This window comes from Rhinopithecus roxellana, chromosome 21 (genome assembly GCF_007565055.1).
Source record: "Rhinopithecus roxellana isolate Shanxi Qingling chromosome 21, ASM756505v1, whole genome shotgun sequence".
Classification (NCBI taxonomy): Eukaryota; Metazoa; Chordata; class Mammalia; order Primates; family Cercopithecidae; genus Rhinopithecus; species Rhinopithecus roxellana.
Window position 1 is genome coordinate 27,192,984 of NC_044569.1, and position 20,500 is coordinate 27,213,483.

General features: G+C 39.7%; 1 protein-coding gene across 1 annotated transcript; it reads right to left on the reverse strand.

The window, feature by feature from the left end:
• Positions 1-7,961: 7,961 nt before the first annotated feature.
• Positions 7,962-14,282, reverse strand: DSEL (dermatan sulfate epimerase like). The gene is made up of 2 exons (XM_010358896.2): positions 13,930-14,282; positions 7,962-13,077 (listed from the first exon to the last, which is right to left on the reverse strand). The coding sequence occupies exon 2, from the start codon at positions 12,191-12,193 to the stop codon at positions 8,555-8,557; it is 3,639 nt and encodes a 1,212-aa protein (XP_010357198.1). The 5' UTR covers positions 12,194-13,077; positions 13,930-14,282; the 3' UTR covers positions 7,962-8,554.
• Positions 14,283-20,500: the final 6,218 nt, after the last annotated feature.

Consider the following 20,500-nt stretch of genomic DNA (forward strand, 5'->3'; position numbering starts at 1 on the left):
CCTCCAACTGGTTTCAGTTTATTCTATCACAGTCAGTGGAGTAAATGTAATGTTCTAAAACATGTTGAGCTTTATGTATACTTAAGTGGAAAAAATTGAAATGGAAAAATACAATAATGCAGACAATCACAAATATATGTCTATCAAAAGAAGGTATGAATGCAGTTATGCTTAATGTTATGCAAATGGCACATATGGCCAGGCAGGATGGCTCATGCCTATAATCCCAGCACTTTGGAAGGATGAGGGGGTGGTTTACCTGAATTCAGGAGTTTGAGACCAGCCTGGCCAACAGGCAAAACCCCATCTCTACTAAAAATACAAAAAAATTAGCTGGATGTGGTGGTGGCTGCCTGTAATCCCAGCTACTCCAGAGGCTGAGGCACAAGAATCGCTTGAACCTGGGAGGTGGAGGTTGCAGTGAGCTGATATCACGCCACTGCACTCTTCCAGCCTGGGTGACAGAGCGGAACTCTGTCTAAAAAAAAAAATGAGTTGTGACGTGGAATAAAACTGAATGACAGCATCAGACTTGAATTCAGAAATGTTTATATCTCAATATATCTCAGAAGTAAATATACTTTGGAAAAAGACAAAATAAGGCTCTGAGAATGAAGATATTGAAGGTGAAGTGAAAAGCTGAATAAAATTATTTACTGAAATATGAACATTAAAAAAGCAGTATTTCTAAATCAACATATTGTGTAATTTTTATTTTACAAGTTTGTGCAACTCAATTAATACAGTAATTACCAAAATAGGTGCCTGATTAGTATAGATATCTACGTATCTTAACTATATATGCCCAAATTATTTGAAAATATTTTTAATATTTTCTCACTTAAAAACATGCATCACATTTTATATTTTTTTCTCTTTGGGCATATACTATAAGAGAAATAAAAGTAAATATACCTCTGCTGCCTCTCTCTCTCATCAGTAAGACAAGAATATTGGAGATGGTCACAAAGAGGAAATAATTACTATAATTAATTTACATACTTTTTGAAAATCCTTGCTTCAACTTTGAGGGAGTTTACTGCTAGAAAAATGAAGATTTAAAATTAAGAAACTTGCACAACACCTCAGAGCTAGTAGGGGATTTGTACTTATTTCTAATTCCAAAGATCATATTAAATATAAACTTGTGTATATTACATTTTCAATGGTAATGTCCCCCTTCAAATTAGGATGGAAATGGGGGAAAGATAAAAACAAAGCTTGTGAAAAACCCACCAGTACAACCTGCTGGTTGTACAAAGAAAACCTTATGCCTCTTAAGGTAATGACATTTTAAGTTTGTGTGTGTGTATATAAGTATGTATCTTTTTATTCATGTGTTCAACAACAGGATATTTTAGATGGTTTTATAATTACTGTTAGGAAAAGGTCAAAATAACAACTGGATATGTGTACATTTCAGTTCACTTCGGTAAATCCAGAGAGATCATCAGAAGTTAGTTGGTGTACATAAGCCAACTATAAGCATGTTATGCTCCAGCTAGCATTGAACTAGCCAGGGTGCTCAGATTGATGCTTAAAAAAATAGTAAAAACTTTATGTTTTGTTGATGTGGGGTTAACTTTTATTAGCTATATCCTTTATATGAACTCATATTTTAATGAGTATTTCCTCAAAGCAATTTCATCATTTCTTGGTTGTATTGTGTTTTTATACATATAAATCTCCCTTCAATGTTAAGTGAAATATTGCATTGAAGCATCAACTTTAAATGGTTCATAAAGTTAAAATAACCATATTTTAAAGCTGCAAGCAATGTAAACAAATCTAGAGAAAACCTAATCTTTTGGAAAAGAGTGCAGGAATGAATATACCATTAAAACAACAAACAAACAAACAAACAAAAAACAACAAACAAAAATCAATAAAACTTGGCTGTAATTTTTCAGTATAGTACAAGGGTTTGGAGCATTATTCGCATCATGCAATGAACAAGGTAAAATTAAACTTCTTGTTCATTGAGGGGTGTCAGATTTTAATGCAAGGATTGAATAGTTTATGTTTCTCATTTAGCAAATGAGAAAAGTGACAGTAATAGGAGCCAAACTGACTTCCAAAAAGAGAAACAAGGAGCATTAAAGATGTTGCATGACCATGAATATTTCCCTTTTTAAACCGTAAAGAATAATGTATGTATCCAGAGGTCAGAAATAGAGCAGAACACAATACATTAGAGGACACTGGCTTATCTAGGACATCTGAAAACCTGAGACATTAGGTGAAATTCAACATCAGTGTTAATACAGTTGAAAGAAAAATTACATTCATTTCAAGAGTCAGCAATACAGAAATCATTTAAAGAAACAGTATAAAATAGAAAGAGCAATTGCCATGTACTGTGAAACAGTATCGGCTTGGATTATAATTTGTCTTTCTGTTCTACCAAGTATCATCTTCCCTAATATTTCAGTCTTTTAAATAGTTTATACAATAATTAACATACCATTGTTATTGGAATGATTCTCCTTGAGTACTTTATTTTCTGTGTTCAGATTTAGGGTTTCTCCTTTCTTCCCATTTCACTCCTTCCCTCCCTCCTTTATTTCCTGTCTTCTGTGATTATTTACAAGACAGGGAAAAGAATAACAGATTGTTATTTTTTCCCTAAAACAAACTCTATTTGAATATATTTGATCAACTGTCACAGAATTCACAGCATTCACTTCTACTTGGTGTAGGCTCCTTTATGCTGGGAAATTTGTGAAAAGTGGAAAAGGAATGTTTCTTTTCAGTTCCCTCTTAACTGTCAGCTCCATGGAGGTACAGCCCATGTATACTTTGTTCACCCCTGCATTCCCAGGATTGAGAACTGTGCCTGGCACTGTGGATCTGGAGGTTCTTAGGGAGGGGGAGAGAAGGAAAAGAAAAGCCTGATGGAGGCTGAATCAAATACACTGAGTTGTCCATCTTACCGTCATTACTAGCAATGGTCTACACACAGGCCAGTCAGACCACACTCAGGCTTTCTCTTTCTCTCTCTCTCTCTCTCTCCAGGGCATTCCTTGATATTCAAATACAGACCAAACGTGGGGTAGTTGAGTGAGTGACAGTTGCAAGAGTGAGTTTCAGTGGTTTTATTCTATTTGCACTTATGGATAACCCAGAATCTCTTTTAGAAGATTGATGGGACGTGTCATGAGAAGTATACACTCAAAACCTAGTGGTGATCTCTACTCAAATTTACCTATCATAAATCCCCCTAATTAATTGATATATTAGAATGTTAGGGAACCTTACCTCTGGAAGTAGTGTTATATTCCCTTCTATTAAAAAAAAAAAAACAAAACCGTCTTCAATGTGCTAACCTTTGCATCCATGATGTATACCTCAAGTAACTTGCAAGAAGTTTCTTCTTTTTCCTCAGAACCACGCTGTTTCAGAAATAAATAAGCCATGTCTTTCATAAACAGGTACCATTTCCTGGGGCTTTTCCTTGGGTGGTAATCACTACCTTGCATGGCCCTCCTCTCGCTCCTTCTCTTTCTAATGAATTCCTAAGAGTTTGAAAGTCTCTAGAGAGACTGCCAATTCCTCAATAAGCAGATTCATAGTCAATTGACTTTTATGTTCTTCCTGTATGCTAATAAGTACCTTGACAGTAGATACACTGATTGGTCCTTTTATTCAAAAGTATCCGTTCATTCAAAAGTAACAAAAGTATGGTGAACAGTCAAATTAATAATGAATTATAAATCCATTCAAAATTCCTTCAAAAAACTTTTGAATTGAAAAAACACGTGCCTAAATCTTGGTCAAACCACTTAACAGCTGATTTACTTTGGACAAATCACTTGACATGAGTTCCAAACATGTATGTAAAATAACTACTTGAGAGAGTTGTTGTGAGGATTGTAATGATACACAAAAACCTTATGATTCAATATGCAGCACATATTAAGTGATCAATTCATGATAGATCCTTATCCAAAGTAAACCAATTATTGACAATTCAGTCAACATTTAAACAGGCAGTTAACAGTCCACATGTTAACTGTCTTGATATCTTAGAACGTTAGGGAACCTTACCTCTGGAAGTAGTGTTAAATCTCTTCTATTTAAAAAAAAAAAAAAAAGGCATCTTCAATGTGCTAACCTTGTGCATCACTTTAGTGATGTATACCTCAAGTAACTTGCAAGAAGCTTCTTCTTTTAGTGATATCATGCCTGAATGAAGATCTTACCAGTGGCAGGAGGGGCAGATGTAGAATACAGATGCTTGATACAGGTACATCATTGCCATTTAGAAAGTTGCAGTCAGGGCCTGGAATTAAGTTAGGGGAACAGAGACAAAAGAGTCGGGGGTTGGGGAGGTGGAGAAGGACCAAGTTCAGTTGCTACAATTGTGGGTTTGGGTATCGATATTCAGTTTGCCCTGCATTTTCCAACTGCTGGTTCCTCAGCTCCATACAAAATCTTAACAGCATTACTCAAAGACCTAAGGAAAAGGGTTATGATAAAATTATCCCAATCATAGACAAGTTGCTTTTAGCTTTTTATTTTTGTATTAACAGGAGTCTTATTATACATAGGTCTGATAAAATCGGTTTACGATCTTCACTCCGTTTCCAGTGCTGCATAACTGGATAATGTGTGAAGGAAAAACGACGATGAACAAAAAAACTAATTGCTTGGAAGACTTAGCTGAATCTATCCATGAAAACAGAATCAATTAAACATGTATGCGTTACTTGGACTACATACAAATAACCCATATAAATGGTAGCTCAAACATCTCAAGTGTTTCAGAGAATGTTAGAATCTATTGTTTAAAGTGTCTATCGTCGTCTATGCAAAAATCCAAAGTCATCTGGATCTTTAAAAATTACATGGATAATTTTTCTTCCAAAATGAAGTGAAATCATGATTAATCAGATATATTAGACAATTTGGTTGACATTTAAATAAGCGGCTAATAGCCCACATATTAAGTGTCTTGGTATCTTAGAATGTCAGGTACCCTTGCTAGGTGTGGTGGCTCACGCCTGTAATCCCAGTACTTTGGGAGGCCCAGGCGGGCAGATCATGAGGTCAGGAGTTCGAGACCAGCCTGACCAATGTGGTGAAACCCTGTCTCTACTGAAAATATAAAAATGAGCCAAGCATGGTGGCGTGCACCTATAATCACAGCTATTCAGGAGTCTGAAGTAGGAGAATTGCTTGAACCCGGGAGGCGGAGGTTGCAGTGAGCCGAGATGCACCACTGCACTCCAGCCTGGGTGACAGAGTGAGACTCCGTCTCCAAAAAAAAAAAAAAAAAACAAGGTTAGGTGCCCTTACTTTTGGAAGTGGTGTGTTATACTGCCTTCTGTTTATGTTTTTTCCTAAATTAATACATGAAAACTTTTTTATTTCTGATCAAAGTTAATTAAGCCAAACGAAGCAATTCAAAAATTATCATTAATATTTACTCACTTGTAATTGTGATATACTTTGTATACCAAGAATGCCTAGGATATTTGGTGATGGACAGAAATCACTGCTGAACAATGAAGCCAACCAAAAGTAAGTGATGGAGGAGGTTCTTCTTTGAATACATTTGCAGAGGGCAATATAGCAAGACCTGGGAATTCTGATACATGGAAGGATTGTCCCATTCTTGTCAGGCATTTATTAGTTATTCTCTATGTAAAAGGACAATCAAATGTCTAATATTTTGGTGTCTACACCTAAACATACATATTCTTGCGTCATCTCTTTGTTAAAATTTAAATTTTAAATTAAATTCTACAAATTAAATTTATGCAGCTTCAGCTGCTTTCTCCTGAGCAGATTATCCTATTTCCTATTCCCTCTGAATTTTCATTAGAGTAAATTAAACTCTGAATATGGCCTTTTCATTTCATCCTGAGTAAATTTATGTTGTTTGAAAATTTACCGTTATATTTGTTACTATTGTCCGCAAAATTAATAAGTCCTTTCAAAATTTTAAAATGTCAATCCTATTATTTTAATAAAAGCATTTATCCCAATTAGGCCTATGTTTGGGGAAGTTAATGTAGAAAAAGATGGATTTTACAGATAAGAAACTTTATAATTATTTCTTTCAGAAGTGTCAGATAGTGATAATCCCTCTTTTTAATTATTTTAAAGGTAAGAACAAAAATAAGAGTAGAAGCTACTTAAAATTTTCCTAGATCACCCTAAGAGTGCAGGACCTGGGAATGTGCTGGGAGAATCAATTCCCTGGGGAATTCAGTTTCTAAGGCAGGGATCTCAGGCACCATCACATGCATACATATCCAATGGATGTGTCACCCGCTCACCCATACATAACATTCCTTACAGGACAATCTGTGAGTAGACACTTTCTCCAGCAAACTTTCTATTTTAGAATTAACTAAATAGTAGGGTTCATGTCTAAAATTTTCCCTTGGGGTGGGAGTAGGTGAATACAGAAACAGGCAAATACAACTGCATTGCCACGTGGGGGTGAAAGCTAGGATACATTGTAAAGATCGTTTTGGTAAGCCTGTACCTTTATTTTGCTCTCAATGGCATGTTCCCATATCCATTCTCAATGTAACTCATTTTTTTTCATTTTTTGTTACTCTTCTTCCCCTATTACTCCACATACTCCATTTGGCCTTCTCCTGCCCACAAGTACACTTCTGTATCGTCTGCACAATGTTAAAATAAAGGAAGCAGTAGTTTCTGCTTTCTTGTTTGCTACCTGCACACAATTATAATTCCTACCTTGATCAGATCTAATACTGCTGACAATCCAGACTTTTTATATGTGATCGGATTCAAGATCACATATCCTAGGAATTGAATGTAAACACTGAGACTCTGACCAGTAATGAAAATAGTGTTATCACCCATGTAGCATGCAATATTCATGTAGATATCATCCAAGTAGCATTTTATATGCTGGCTGGTAACTCTGAGATAGAAAGAATAATCTTTCTTGAGAATAATAGTGTAGATTCAGGTCTTCAGTGCCCTCTCAACCTACATTCACATGAATTTCATTCATTTTGACATTACAGAGGGACGATCATGAGAGATATGGGAAGGAAGATGTGGGGGAGGGGGGCAGCCTCCATTCACACTATAATGGAAGAAAACTGACAGCCCAGTTAGGTTTAGCTGGAATGTAACATATCCACAGCTTTATCACTCTGGAGGCACCTTTTGCCATAATAACAAACTACTGAGGAAGAACCACTTTTATCTAGGTCAGAATGACAGACTCCCAAGTGTTAGAGAGCTTGGGGGAACTACGGTTTGAAACATCAGGAAGAAGACTGCAATCTGTACAGAGATTTTCATCAAGTCTCGACACTGCCTTATGTTTTCATCCAATACATTGTAATTACTCCACTGGCTTATAATGGCAAAGCATTTTGATTTCAGATCCTACCAAAATAAAATAAACCACACTTTATGACGACTACATTTATAATAAGATGCAGATGGTAAAGGAAACAGATGCCTCTGACATCATCTCCCATTTGCTTTCAACTTTTGCAGACACTGGCAGTCTGTAAACTCATTCAAAGGGATGAAAGATAAGTCAGGCAGTTTTCCAATTCTGTTTCCAGTTTAAAAAGACACTGCAGTGGCACCACTTTGAGTCACAGAGTGTTAATTTCAGAAAAATAAATTTGATTCTAAGTCTGTGTCAGTCTTTACTGCAAAATTAATCATCTGGGGGGAAAATATCCCACAATATTGGGAGTTTAGCAATTAGTAACTACTGATTGTTTTGCTTGACAGTGACAGAAAGGATAGGGTGGGAGAGATGTGATGGTGAACAGCTGTAGCTTCAGGGAGGATAAAAAGTGAAAGAAGAGTTTTAAACAGACAACCATGTCTAAAATAATCTACCAGCCCTTGGCACCCAGATTTTTCAAAGACTTATTCCTTATTATTTCTAAGTAAAAAACTTTAAGGAGGCTTTTAAAGTCAGTTTCTGACCTCAGAAAAACATATTCATTCTGTATTTCCATCTGTATTTCCCAGAAGAAATCCTACAGTTCTGATAGGAGCTTTCACCATTTCCTCAGTGATATCACTGCACATTATACACAGTAAAAGAAATTCTTTTCTTTTTCTTTGTGCAAGGTAAGTGTGTCAGAAGAACTTTTCAAAAGGATAAGGAACTTTTGTAGACCATCTTGAAAGCAAGAGATGCATGGTAAAGCAGCAATTGCAAGGCCTTTAGCAGTGTTTGAGGTCTCTAGATAGATTAGCACAGTTACAGATGAAGGAGAGTTAGACAAAAACCTTTAAAATGTTCCCCATCTCCCCTGATCCCCACGATGTAACTTCATCTACCACTCTGTAGCAGAAACTTTTTAGCAGACAAAATTTTCAGAAACAAAGGCAAGGGAGGTGATGACATAAAAATAAATCCTGCTAGGCCGAATATGGTGCCATTTTTTAAAACAATCTCTCTGTGCAAATAACACTGAACACACACACACGCACACACACACACACACACAAGAATAAACAAACTCTTCTGATTCATAGCCACAAAGTGGGTTGGGAAGTATTATTAGTGCAAATTTCTGCTGACCTGCAGCATTTAGTCCATAAACTTTGGATATCCTAGGCGATCCATTAGTGTCCAGCAGATGTTTTCAATTAGTTTAATTTCATCTCTAGGCAAGTTCTGTTTCCAAACATTAGTATTAGTTGGTGATATTTCCCCTTCATAGGGAAGGTAAAAAAGGTTTGTAGAGGTGGCAAACAATATTTGGTTTAAACTAGCAGGAGACAAAGGAATTCCAAGAAAGGCAAAAATCCTTTCGGTAGTTTTCTGAGGAAAATGCACAATATCTTCAAACTTGACCAGCTGGTAGCTAGTAGGCAGCAAATCTGTATTTATTCTCAAGGCTGCTGCTGTATTTGCCAGCCACAAGTGAGACAACAGGGACACTGCATTTGATTTGGATTTTGATAATTCTTTCCTTAAGGGTTCATACTCGAAAGCATAACCCGAATTTAAGTTACATTTGCCTTTACCTCCCTCTATTTTAAACAATTTTGCTAAATGCTCTGGTACATTCTTCAAAGAATAAAGACTTGGTTTACTATTGTACAACATTGAATAAATCCATGCCCGAGGGTCTCTTACTATGTACAATGCCCTCATCGAAGCTCCTAAAACTTCTTGAAAAAAATGAAGCTTTAACGTCCAGCTCCCACTGCTTAAACTGAGCACAGGACGTGCACTTGGGTAGTAAACCAGGTGTCTCCTCAAAGCCCTAATATATTCAGCATCTCTATCAAAGGCGCCTTTCATTTGACTTCTTTGTTCTGGGAAAGACTCTCTCCTTTTAAATTTTCTTTTTTTGTCCTTATTCATTGCAAAATATTGGGCCAGTTTACCCCTATTGGGTTCATGCAGATGGATGTTTTGCAAATGTAATTTTGTGTCCTGGACTAAAGACTGCAACCAGCCTCGGAGTAAACGAAAATGCCCACTGCGGATATCTGACACCTTCCATTCACAAGCATCTACAAATGAGTCGATTTCAAACTCAGTTTCAGGAATATCAATGTAGGCCGTAGGAACCCTGATGTAGAGAAAATCACTACTGTTGAAAAAAAGTTGTTTGAGAATTTCAGCTCCTGAACCAGGAAGTGAAGTAATGACAACATCAGGAAGATCCACGTGGTGCCCTTCAGAAGACAAAGACTTCTTGCTTCCCTCGGCCTCTGTCTTTGTCCATTTTGCACAAATGGGCTGACTACAAGTGCTCCACACATCCAGAAGCTCAATAAACCACAAGGCAATAACCAGTATTAGTATCCATCTCATTAGTTTTCTAAAAGAAAGGTAAAAACGCCACTGGAAAGTTAAAATCACCAAGCTAATGCACAAAATTAATCCAACTGCTATATTAAATTTAAATCCAAAGGGGAAAATAATCCTATCATGTCTTACTGGCTTTACTATTGCTTGAGTGCCCAAACCAAATCGGGTTATTTGGCCTTGATCAGCCACACTGGCAAAGCCACCGAATCCCAGATAATTGAATCTTGTCTTCAGGTTATGGTAATCAGTTACAATAGAAACAACATGTTCAGTATTATTGACATTGAGAGAAATCTGAAGTCCAGAATCGGAACTATCAATAAATCTGCAGCTGGAAACATTGATATATGGCCCATAAAAGACATATGCAATTCTTGTGATTGTGGATTCCATCTGAAAAGTAACATTAACAAATTGAGTCCACCGTTTTTTAAATTCAGCAGCTTGCTCTGCTTCCTGTATACTGGCCATGGGACTACTGCCATGATGATCAAACCAAAACATTTTGTAGTGTGCATCCCACACATCCATCATGGCACCATTATACCTATTCATAAACTTATATGGGATATATTTAAAATCAATATCCAAATTATGAAAGAAGGCACTGACAGAATTTATTGGGGAATCTTCTTGCCTCTCAATATGATCAACAACTAGCAGAGTTTGGGAATTTAAGAGAAGCAAAGCACGATACACACTTTTCAGTCTCATCGCTGAAGAATAAGCAGACACGGCTTCCCCACTCACAAATATCATTTCCCCATGTTGAGAGGCAGTGATGATTTCCCCAGCTGCATCACCAACCTCTTCACCAGTCCACTTAAGCCACTGTGCACATTCTCCCAGTTGACCTTCCCAGGGCTTATTACACTGGCTTGAAGGTGATGGAGCAAACACCAATACATTGTTAAGGTGGCTCAACTTGGGTCCATAGAGAGCTTCAGAAACAAATACTTGTCCATTGGGGGCAAAAGTAAATGAGTTCTGATCTGGATGCTCATGTCCTGGGTTAAAGCTTCTCCACCCATCAATCCAGGAATATGGCTGAAAATGAACTATGTCATAAACAGCTCGTCCTCCCAACTTCCCAGATTTAAAAGACACAAAGGTATTGGTCTGTGTGTTTGGCAACCCAGCCCCATAAGTAACCACACCCCAGTTAGGAAATGTGTGTATTTTTGCAGTACCATATTCAGCAGGCGGCTGTGGTGTGAGCTGGGGATCATACCAGATGTATTCGGTGTGAAGAGTACTCCACCTTTGGGCAGTTGAAGGAACCATCGGTCCATCTTTAGGTCGGTGCTTTCTAATTTGCTGAGCTAACCAATTTCCAGCTCCATTCTTTAAGATGAACTTATCCAAGAAAACTAGCTGGCTCTCTGGACCATAAAACCAATTATAATTGGAATCTGCTATACCCACAGTTCTTTGGAAGCCAGGTAAAAGGGTGGCATAATAGAACCAAAAGTGCATCTTTAACCAGTTATTATCCAAGTTGTTGATATTAAAATGGCGCTGGGCCAGAAAAACATACTGTGTGATGGATTTAGCTGTGTAGCTTCCATAGGCCACACCTTCATCCAAAGAACCATCAACAATATGATTCAACAGAAACATTGTCTTTTCCATTACATCCACTACAGCCTGTTTCCATATATTTGCTTTAGATCCTTTATCTACTCCAGTCACCAAGGCCCCTGTGAGTAATGCTATCATATTAGTGGCTTGGTGGTTATGGAGAAGCTGTTTGCCCCATGAGCGGACCTTGGAATATTCATACATTTCCTCAGTAATAACCCATATTTTGTCCAGGTATTTTTGTCTTCGATGATTATCTAATAAGTTATATAAAAAGTCAAAGGCAGTGGCAAAACCTGTTAAGGAATGGCCAATTGGAACCTCATCTCCTGGTGCATTCTCTACTAGCCAGTCTTTGTAGCCAACCATCCTGTCCATATATTCCAAGACAAATTCAAAGGCAACTTTGTCTTCTGGGCATAACAAACAGTACAATGCTAAAGGAGGAAGATTGTTACCATAAATTTCATTCCACTTGGCAGCAAAATCAGCATGCTTTGGTGGAGGTAGGTAGTATGTTGGGTTGGACAGCATAACTGTCACTGCACTTCTGATAGCTCTAAAAAGATGCAAATGGCTTGTGCGAGACTTTTGTCTCATTGCTTGGATTTCTCCAGCATCAAAATATAAACTTGGATGAAGCATACTTTTCTTCAGCTTTTGGTTGGGTCTGAAATCTTGTACTTTCTGTGTTTTAAACTGATCTATATCATCTGCGAAAACTGCCCATTCAGAGTAATTGCTCACAGATTCCTCAAAAGTAGAGAAAGCAAACATCAATAATACTAAGAATAGTAAATGTCCTGTAAACATTAACGCCATGATCCATGGGGGAGCTCCTCCTTAGGCATACATGTCAGATATGATGCTCAATGTGTTTCCCATCTGGTTAGTATAAAACATACAGTAAAGGCCTTGATAAAACAAAGACTGTAAATCTGATATGCTGTGAAATCCAGCTGACATTCAGTACATTCTAAGCAAGTGCAGTTGCCAGAAAGAGAAAACTTAAATTGTGTATCTCGGTCCCTGGCACAGTTTTGCTTCCAGTAAAACTTCGAAGAACGTTAAAATTTCTAATTTTTCCATAATACACAGGGAAGTGGTACAGTTAAAAAACACTATGAATTCAACATTTACTTCCTTTACTTAAATCTATGTAACACAAAGACTTGGAACACACATTGTTAAAAAAAGGGAAAAAGCACTCCAAAATTCAAATTAAGAGTCATTTCTAACATAGAAAACCATCACTGGTGATAAGTTCACCACACATGTATGACGCATTTGCGTATGTTTCCCCAAAGAAGATGATAAAGTACTGACATTCTTCGAGTGAGTGGACTCAGTTGTCATTCCTCTCAACGTTTTATACTTCTTGTCTTGTGAATGTTTTTCTTCCATTTATGAGAAAGAAACGTCCTTCACAGGTGATCAAAGTCTTAGTTGGTTTTAAAAAATTCAAAATTCCTGCTTTCATTTCAAATATTTTTCAGGCTTACTTACTCATCAGCCTATTATGATAAAGAGAAATCATGTTCATATCTTCTTTTATCAGCTTCAAGTGTATAACCATAAAAATGCAATCTCTTCAGCCACCTAGATACTTCTCATCCAATCATGAAGTAACCGCCAAATGGGAAAGAAAATTCCTCTTTCAGCAACAGTGAGGTCTCTCTTCTGTTCTTTTTTCATGACACTCTTTTCTGGGGGTGGGGGACAAAACAAAAATTCTCTAAGGCTCCAGGTATGCTGAGAGTGAACATAAACTGATAGCTTAAACATTCTGCAATCACTTGATAGAAATTTTAGAATCACACTGAAATCTCATATTATCTGCAATCTAAGCTAGGGCAAGTGATTTTTTTCTTATCCATTTAAATGCACTTATTTGGAACCCAATGACCGTCAGCAGACGACAAGCAACTAATAATACAAAATATACAAGATTGAATTCTCCAGACAATATCTATAGTTTAACGCCACTAAAGTGTCTTTGGTCACTTAAAAAATGTTTCTATTCAAATGCAGTTTACAGAAAGATGAGTCCTACTATCCTTGTTATTCCTTGTTCCCAAGGACCGAGGGACAAAAAACTAAAAGTTGAAAAGACCTTTTTTTAAAATTCCGGGGTAAGGTTTAGCTTTCATGGGATCATAAGGTATCTTCCTAATGAGAACTACTCGGACCAGTCACTTTTCTCGGTAGGGGAACCGCGAATCGTGACCAGGCGCCAGGCCGAGGGGCGGTAGCTCCGTGCCTGGCGCTCACCTGTGGCCGCGTCCCTGTCCTCAGGCAGAGCCGCCAGAGGGAGCTCGGACCCCGGTGTCGGAAGACGCCTCTCCGTGCCCGTCCGCGGCTGGAAGAACCTAAGCAAGTTTCAGTCTTGGACAAGTCTCCCCTCTGTAGGAAACATTCAGGCTAGGAGTTTCCTGATCCGCCCCGCCTGTTGCATTTTTTCACTGGCGTCCTCCGACCCTGCCGCCCCCATGCTCCGCTCCCCGCTCTGGGGCTGAGGCAGGAGGGCTAGAGACCCCTGAGCCACCAAGTCCGCTTACCTCAGGCAGATGCGGACGGGGGCTCAGCGCCGCACTGGGCCCCAAGGGAGGCGGAGGCGGAGAGTTCCAGAAAACTGCTCTGCACGGAGGGCCAGGTTCCCGCGGGGCTCCGCGAGACCCCCGCGCCGTCCCCCGCGCTCCGACAGGCGCTGCCCCAGCTCGGTCTCCTCAGCCGCGCTCGGTCCCCGCGCCCCACACCGCTCGGACACGCCCGCCCTCAGGAAACGCTGGACGCTCGTGAGGGCAACCCCGAATTGCAGGACAGAGACCAACAGGCGGCGGGCGCTCTCGGTGGCGCCGTATCCAGCGCAGCGCCCGCTTCCCCAGGCGGTGGTGTCGCCGCGGCCGCCGATGCTCTCTGCCAGCCGGCCGCGCGGCCCGGGGAGGGCGAGAGACGACGACGCGGGCCGGCAGGCGGGGGCGGGGCGGAGACAGGACGGGGCGGGGCTGAAGGCGGGGCCTCAGGGAAAGCGAGAGACAGAGACGCGGGCTGGCGGGCGGGGGGCGGGACGGAGACAGGACGGGGCGGGGTCAGAGGCGTGGCTTCAGGGAGAACGGGAGGAGCCGTGAGCAGGCCGGCGGCGGGCGGGGCGGGGCCGACAGCAGGTGAGGCGGGGTCAAGCGCCGCGGGTTTCTAAGCAGAGGAAGCTCTGGGCGTTTGTGTTCTGGGCTTGCAGCGGTGGCCGCGCGCTCCCTGAGGAGTCGAACTGGAGGAGGGGACAGTTTAGGAGTGCGAGAGTCTAAAGACACTGCCAGGATGGCGTTAAAACCTTTTGGTTATCGGAAAAGGACAACTGTATAATAGAGCCATAGTGGGGGCTGTGGGATTGACTCAAATGATGGGAGGAGCAGGAGTGGGAGGGGATAAGCCCTGGGACGACAGAAATCATCCTTTTGGAAAGAGCAAGGGCTGGGGAGGGAGGGAACGAGCACTCCCTTGGAACTGAGAGGCAGCTTGGCTGAGCTTGCTGTCCTTTGGAAAAGCAAAACCAAAATACCCAGATTAATATGGGAGAACAACTTCTGTAGCCCAGATGCTAACAAAGATCAAGGGAAAACAGAAAAGACTAATCCGGTTTACTGATGGAAAACCATTCCTCAGGCAGTATAAATAAGGGAAGCATGGAACAAACAAGTAGAAGGAGCCTCTTATTTAAAAATGGGAGCTGGTATTCGGTAAAGACCTACATGCAGACAGGAGAAGGCAGTGTGCCCCGGTTGCTGCAACATGTGAGTGCAGTGCCAGGGCGTGGAAATCCTAGAGCAAGCTGGGACTCCTGTTTTACTCCACATGTGGAACTTCTCACAGATAGCTGAGATGACACTTTGTCATAAACCAACCCAAGGTCTGACCTCAAATGTCAAAAATAATAGCTTAGTAGTAATAAAAATACAGGGAATTATCAAGCTTCACAAATGAACAATTTCATTGCCAGTTGGGGATTAGTAACGCATTCAGTCTCTTCATTTCCCATACTATTTTGGTAATATTTAATAGATATATTTTAACATTTTAAAAATAAATGTCTTGCTTAGATCCTTTACTGGTGAAAATCAAACAGTAGACGACTGTTAGCAGAATAAATTTCAAATCATTTAACTTTGAGGTGAAATGTGGCCTCTAACTCCTCATCACTCTTCTACTTTGGCCCATAGTAACCCTAGCCCAGTCCGAATGGCCACGCTTGCTTTTGCTTGAGCGCTTCAGTAACTATGCTTATTCCATTCCTTCCTTCATAGTGTCCTTTACCCAACCACCCCACTTACTACTTACAATTTTTCTGACTGTTGAAATTATCTGATCATCCTGGTATCAATTCAGATGTTTACATTCTTCTGTAAATAACTCCTGAGTTTCCCTAGCCAGAATGTTTTGCTCCAGAACTATATCATTTGTACCTATATTCGGCCCTTTAGGTTGTATATTTTCTCCTTTCTCTTTCAACTGGTTGACTCCTGTACCCTATTCAAAACTCCTTCGAGTCATGAGTAGCACTCAAGTCCCCTTTGTAAGTACTATATCTCCTTTGAAATGAGTTGAACCTTTAACAATTGGGCTGATACAGAGCCTCGTCTCCTCCACTGAGGTTCATTGCCAAACAAGGATCCTCTTCTGACACAACTTCCTGTAAAATCTGGATTGTGCCTCTACATGGTCCCTGATAGAGGAAGAGGACCCATGGCCTCCAACCTCATTTATGAGAGAGTAGAGTTGAGGGAAAGGGGGAACTGACTCCAGAGATTCCTATCTATTTGCAGAGGGGAGCCTAGAATTTAGGGTTAGTAAAAACAGCTGGTAGATGTACAGAACATTTCTCAGAACAAAGTGTGTGGGTAGGGTTATTTCTGTGGATCCAAAGTATATTATGATGCAAGGGCAAGGTGAGTCAGAGAGAATTAATGCACGAACATCTGCCAGGCAAACATTCTTCCAATATTGTTTTCAGATTTTGAAATATCAATATGATCATTTTCACTTTACAGAAGAATGAATTCAGGTACAGACATTGTGGCCTTTCAGCTCTGCCCCATGCATCTGTGCTGAAGCAGTGGGGATGCAGCTAGCCTCCCAGCGTTCTCAGATGAACTTTCAGACAAATTCATTTTGAACAGACATCTTTTCATAGTGGTAAAATATGAATGCATTAAAATAAAACAAGAGCCACAACTGAACAATTCAAATCATTGGCAGAAAGGGTGGTAGGTAAATGGCACTATTAAAAGTGAAGAGAGTCTTGTTTCCTGTGAACTAAAAATGGATAGCTCCAATTATTGCTCCTTCCACACATGAAAATGGTACAAAGTTAGTTAATTATAAATAATGCATCCAACCATAGAAGGGATGAGCTATATGCTATGTTATTGTACATTAAAAACCTTTATGAGTGTGGCAAGAGACACATGTACCAACAGCTGCTAAATTCAGAATCCTGGAGCAGTATCTTATTTTAATGTAAGTGAAGAACAGTGCAGTCTATTGCTCTGGGGATTTCTTTCTATGTAAAAGGATCTTAAATCTACATGAGGTTTTACTCCGTGATTTCAAAGTACTTATGAGAATCTGTTTTCTTTGCCTATCTTTCAACCTACCAGCAACAACCTATCTTACAACAGAAACAGTGCTTTCTAGAACAGATTCTCCAGAATAGAAGCCTTTCTCGTGCTCCTTCCCTTCCTGTCTTCCTTCCTCTCTCTTTTTTTTTTTTTTTTTTTTAATTATTTTTAAAATTTCACTTATCCAACATCTATCCCAGAGCCCGGCACTTTTTATTAAATGTTTGGTGAATGTTAAACATGAATTATCGTCCCCATTTTATGACAGAAGAGAAAAAGTCATGAAGGTCTAAAGTAGGTTACTACATTCTAAGCAGAGTCACACACTCTTTCTCCTGACTGTGCTGAGAAGCCTCTTACTGCACAACCCATAATTGGAGCTATGCCTTGAGGTGACTTAGTTCAAGTGAAACATGAAACCGGAAAGTCATACATTTTCAAGAGAATTTCTGCATTAATTGTATATGTCAAGATAGGCAAATTCAAGCTCTGGGCCTGAGAACGATAAAGTACAAGCTATAAAACAAGCCTAGACACTACATAAAGTCCCTGATCTAAAATCACATTTGTCCATGATGTGTTATTCTGGTGGTTTTTAAATAAATGGGGCCAGACATTCAAGAACTAGTTGCTGTGCATTCAGCAACTCATCTGCACAGGTCTCCAATACCTGGGCTTTCACGCAGTATAGCCATTTGAATATGGAGATGGCTTTGTTATTCTTCTCATAGCATAACCCTTCTTTGCTATGGCTTTGGCCGTGACAGCTCAGATGCAGATTTCTCGAACCACTTACCAGGGCCAGATGTATATTATACTGATCCACTAGAACTAGTGTCTGCCCCACAGGTTAGGGATATAGCAGCTGTGACTGTTTAGAAACAGATACCAAACTTAAGCTGCAAATTTTATTGCCCAATTGGCCAGCAATAATAGGCCACACCAATAATAAAGACAAAACCACAAATTTAAAGCAGGCAGTAGAGTCTGGAAATACGCTTTTTTTTTCTTTTTTCCCCGCAATTGCTTTGAATACAAAACATCTCAAAATGACAGGGATTTTGCCTGCAGAGTTGCTAATGAAGATGTGGCTGAGTGTGTTTCTTGAGTTTGTTTATCCAGCTGCACAAGAGTCAGTATGACAGTAACTAGATTTATTAAAACTTAAAAATACCAAAGCCAAATTCTGGGGAAAAAAGTTTCCCCATAAGTCTACTAAAGTCTTGAATTCATAAATGAGAAGCTTTATTGCTACCATATTTGCTTACATACAGTTTAGCTTTTGATATGAAAGAAAATTTTAAACAAAGTAAAACTTGCAAAGGGATCATACGATGGTTTCTCCAGGGCTCTTCCACCCTCCGTTTCTCCTGGCCTGGTGTCCTTACTCCAGTGTTTCTCAACAGGACATTTGGCAATATCTGGAGAAATTTCAATATTGGTCTTGGATAGTGGGAGGGACTGCTGGAATCTAGTGAATAGACATCAAGATGCTACTAAATATCTTGCAATGCACAGGACAACTTCCCCTCCCCTCTTGCCTCACAAAACAAAGAATTATCCAGCCCAGAAAGTCAGTTGCTGAGAATGAGAAACTCTGACCCATCCCACTGGCTCTAAAAATTGATTATGTGCAAATTGTTGGTAGTTCAAATCAATTCCTAAATTGTCCACCTGACTTGCCAATTACCTACTTGCAGTTTGTTCTAGAGCCAGCCGTTATGGCTAAAATGTATGTGTCCCTCCAAAATTTATATGTTGGAACCAATGTGGTAGTATTAAGAGGTGGAGCCATTTGGGAAGTCCTTTTCTCATGAATGACATTAGTGCCTTGTAAAAGAGGTTGAAGATAGTGCTTTGGTCTCTTTTTGGCCTTTTGGTCTCAGTCCATTTTGTGCTTCCGTAACAATACCTGACCCTGGGTAATTTATAATGAATGGAAATTTATTTCCTCAAAGTTTTGGAGGCTGGGAAGGCCAAGGTCAAGGTGCTGGCAGATTAGGGCCCAGTCTCTCTGCTGCAAAGATGGCACCTGAATGCTGCAGCCTCCAGAGAGGAAGGACATTATATCTTTACATGGCAGAAAACCCACTCTCACAAGCCCTTTTTATAGAGCATTAATCCATTCTTCGTGAACTAAACAGCTTTCTCATTTGGCCACACCTCCCAACACTGTTGCATTGGGGATACGTTTCCAGCACTTGGTCTTTGGGGAACACATGAGACCACTGCGCCCTCCATCTCTTCCTCCACATGAGGACACAGTGTTCATTTCTTTATTGCCTCTTCCACTATGTGAGGATTCAGCAAGAGATATCATCTTGGAAGCAGAGAGTAAGCCATCCCCAGACACAGCATCTGCTGGCACCTTGATCCTGGAATTTCCTGCCTTGAGAACTCTGAGAAATAAGTTTCTGCTCTGTATAAATTACTTTATCTATGGTATTTTGTTATAGCAGCAAGGACAGACTAAGATACTAGCTCTTACTAATTTATTCACAGATGACTTTTTGTTGTTTACCAGGTACTGGGTCCATTTTTCTTCATTTGACCTAAGACACTTCTAAACCCAGCTGTCTCACCTCTTATAAAAACTTGAGCTGTGCCTACAGGCGTAATTGGCAGTAAACTAATTACTACCAAATAATATTTGGAATGATGCGTTTTTTCGGGTTATCAGAAATGCCCTTCTGATGTTGATGTTAATAAGAGAATGTCACTTTACCCCAAATCCCTGTACATATCATGCACCCCAATTACCTTTACTATCTGATTTATTTCCACTGGAACAGTGTTTTTCAAATTACAGTTCTTAGACTGTAAAGTTCTAAGTGCCGAAAGTTCATGGTGCCGTTAAAAATGTCAATTATCAAATCTCTCAGCCTTATGAATTAAGAATCTCAGTGTGTAACCTGGTATTCTGTACCTTAAAATGTTCCTCAAGTGCCTAACACATTTTAAGAGTCACTGTTCGAACATAATTCTCATTCTTTTCTCCTTGCCACACACACCTGTGTCTGAGGGCTTGTTTGGCTACATAACAGAAACATTCTCAGGCTGGCAGAAGCATAAGGACTGACTAGGGTTAGGAACTGGGGTTGCAGAATAACTCAGAAACATGTATGTAGCTATTTTGTAGCTAGTTTAATAGTCTTATGTTTAAATTATTTATTAACATGTGAGGAAGTGAGATATTAGAGTCAAGCAATAAAGGCAAATAAGATGTATAAAACAGAAAAGAGAAAAAAATGAATACAACCTAGAAACAATGAAAGTTGCATTTTGGGGGGCAAGTTGATTAAATGGCAGTTAGCAGAGGAGATTGTTGCCCAGAAAACAGTGAGACTTTTAGCTGTAGAGCAGAAGTGACAGGTTCCTCTGTAGAGTGTTGGCCAGTAACCCTCCATCAGCACCGGTATCTTACTCAGATCTAGCCAGTGTATTTCCTGAGTAGGCTTCCTTTCTGGAAAGCCACTAAAAGATTCCTCTTTCCATCCATCCATCCGAGGCAGGGAGA

Bases quoted from the DNA above. Each gene is read 5' to 3' on its own strand.
- DSEL (XM_010358896.2), bottom strand. From the start codon at position 12,193: ATGGCGTTAATGTTTACAGGACATTTACTATTCTTAGTATTATTGATG.